This window comes from Chrysemys picta, chromosome 1 (genome assembly GCF_011386835.1).
Source record: "Chrysemys picta bellii isolate R12L10 chromosome 1, ASM1138683v2, whole genome shotgun sequence".
Lineage (NCBI taxonomy): Eukaryota > Metazoa > Chordata > Testudines > Emydidae > Chrysemys > Chrysemys picta.
The window spans coordinates 357,467,597-357,470,363 of record NC_088791.1 but is presented as its reverse complement, the minus strand read 5'-3'; the positions used below and the strand labels follow the sequence as shown (position 1 = coordinate 357,470,363).

Here is a 2,767-nt window from a genome sequence, read left to right as displayed (position 1 = left end):
TCCAGATACCAGCAATTAGAGAGGTGGAAACTCACTGAATTGTCCATAGACCTATTCCCCAGTTTGTCACGCTGACACAGCACAGTAAGGTCAGGAAAGGATTTAATGTCTTTTTGACTGTCCAGGAAGTGATTCAGGGATGAGGGCCCAGCACCATGTCACCAGTCAGCTCTGCACAGAGCTCGGTCTGAGAGCCAGAGCACCAGGAGAAAACTTTACATCCCTTTATGAGTTAAGAGCCGGAGCAGCTTGTCCCGGATCTGTTTGGTCCTCACCCCATAGATGATGGGATGTAGCATGGGGGGCACGAGCAGGTAGGCATTAGCCATCAGAATGTGGAAATGTGCAGCCACATTGTGGCCAAACCGGTGTGTAATGACAGAGAAGAGAACTGGGATGTAAGAGGCTAAAATGACACAGAGGTGGGAGCCGCAGGTCCCAAAAGTCTTGAGCCGGGCATCTTTTCTGGGGAGTCTGAAGATGGCCCTGAGGATCTGGATATAGGACATGGCAATAAAAAATACATCCAGACCCATCACCAAGAATGACACAGAGAGGCTGTAGTAACTACTGACGCGGATGTCGGCACAGGCCAGCTTCATGACAGCCATGTGTTCACAGTACGAGTGGGGAATGATGTTGGTTCTACAATATGGCCATTGCCTCACCAGGAAGGGATATGGCAGTACGAGTATGCCGCCACGCAGCACCACGGCCAGGCCAATCTTAGCCACCACAGGGTGTGTCAGGATGGTGGAATGTCTCAGGGGATCACAGATGGCCACGTAGCGATCCAAAGCCATGGCCACAAGGAACCCAGAGTCCATCACTAAGGAGCAGTTAATGAAGTACATCTGGGTGAGGCAGGCACTGAACTCGATCTCCCTGGAATTGAACCAGAAAATGCTCAACATTTTGGGCAGGGTGGATGTAGACAGGACCAGGTCGCTGATGGCCATCATGCAGAGGAAATAGTACATGGGCTCATGTAGGATCTTCTCCCTCTTCACAATGAACAGGATGGTGAAGTTCCCCAAGATGGCTATGGCATACATTGTGCAGAAAGGGATGGAGATCCAGACATGGGCCACCTCCAGTCCAGGAATGCCCAGCAGGATGAAGGTGGAGGGGTTGGTGAAGTCGGTTGTGTTGGAATCAGACATGGAGTAGGGGAGAAGGTGTCCAACTCTGAGGCAGAATGGTGTCTCCTGCATGTACCGTACTTTCCCCTGATTTCCTGTATGTGCCCAGGCTCTGGGGTGATGGTCACAATACAAATGCCTGGATGGAGAGACAATGTTAAAATGAGACACTACATACACTACTGGAGGTTAAGTATCAGAGGGGTAGCCGTGTTAGTCTGAATCTGTAAAAAGCAACAGAGGGTCCTGTGGCACCTTTGAGACTAACAGAAGTACTGGGAGCATAAGCTTTCGTGGGTAAGAACCTCACTTCTTCAGATGCAAGCCTTGCATCTGAAGAAGTGAGGTTCTTACCCACGAAAGCTTATGCTCCCAGTACTTCTGTTAGTCTCAAAGGTACTACTGGAGGTTGTTCTCACACTGAGAAATGACATTTTCATTATTCAGATAAATGAATTATGAACAACTGGCCCTACTAATGCTATATTCTATATTTGATGGTGCTCCATGCATCAACAATTCCTACATGTCGTAGTGTGGGAAACCTTAATAGGCACCATCAAGAAACACGAGTGTGGATGCTGGTTATCCCTCATTGTTCCTTAATGCAATGAAAGCCAGGCTAGGGAGTCCATGCAGTAGAGAGTTCCCCATTCACCCGGCTGCTCAAAATCTGAGAGTGTAAAAAAACCCAAACCTTTGCCAAGACATGTGCCAGGGAGAAACATCCCAACTAGAACACAAATCAGGGAAAAGACCTGGAAGTCATTGATAGCAGGTCAACAAAACACATGCTCATTTGCAATAGTGGCCAAATCAAAGACAATGTTTGGATGCCTAAGAAATGGGATGGAGAAAACCTGCTCTGGATATGTGTTCAGTTTTGGTCATCCAGTCTCTAAAAAACATACAGCATTATAAAGAGGATTTCCGAGAGGATCTGAGAATGGGGAAAGGCAAACTGAAAAGTCTGGGACTGTTTAATTTAGAGAAGAGACAAAGAAGGGGGCAGATAATAAAGGAGAGGAATATAAAGAATAGAACTGATTACATTCAACTGGAAAAAAAGAGAACAGTTCCCAACCAGTAATATCTATAGATACTTAGGCTTCAAAAGGGCTAATTCCCCCAAACTGAAAAAAATTATCAAGAAAACAGATTGGGAGGAAAATATTAGACATAAATATGGGAGTGAAACTTGGGAATTCTTTAAGAAGAGTTTATTGGATAGCTAAAAAGTCACGATTCCACACTCAAGGAAGTGGAGAACTTTGGCTAAAAACCCCCTTCAATGGCAAAGTGAAGGCAGCAATTATGTGGGAAAAAGCAATATACACAAATGGGGGGAAAGGGGAAATAGATAGCAAGCAATACAAATTGGAAGCTATGAAAATTGATAAGGGATGTTAAAGACATTAGGGAAAAATCCATGTTTTGCTGGGCTAAGGATAAGAAAAAGGACCTTGAAAAGGTTTAGGCCAATTCCTAGAGGGAGAAAGGAAACTTGTTAATGTTGCAGAAAACGTAGATGTGTTGCAGAAATAGTTTTGTTCTGCCTTTAGAAAGAAGCGGTATGAGGTACTCATATCACATGAGGTGATGAAATAGTCTCCAGTCCATTAGCT

The 2,767-nt window shown here is 45.2% G+C and overlaps 1 protein-coding gene across 1 annotated transcript; it reads right to left on the bottom strand.

Annotated features, from left to right (window-relative positions):
* Nucleotides 1–215: 215 nt before the first annotated feature.
* LOC101944994 (olfactory receptor 52R1-like) lies at nucleotides 216–1,214 on the bottom strand. The gene has a single exon (XM_005314297.3). The coding sequence runs from the start codon at nucleotides 1,212–1,214 to the stop codon at nucleotides 216–218; it is 999 nt and encodes a 332-aa protein (XP_005314354.3).
* Between the last annotated feature and the right edge of the window lie 1,553 nt (nucleotides 1,215–2,767).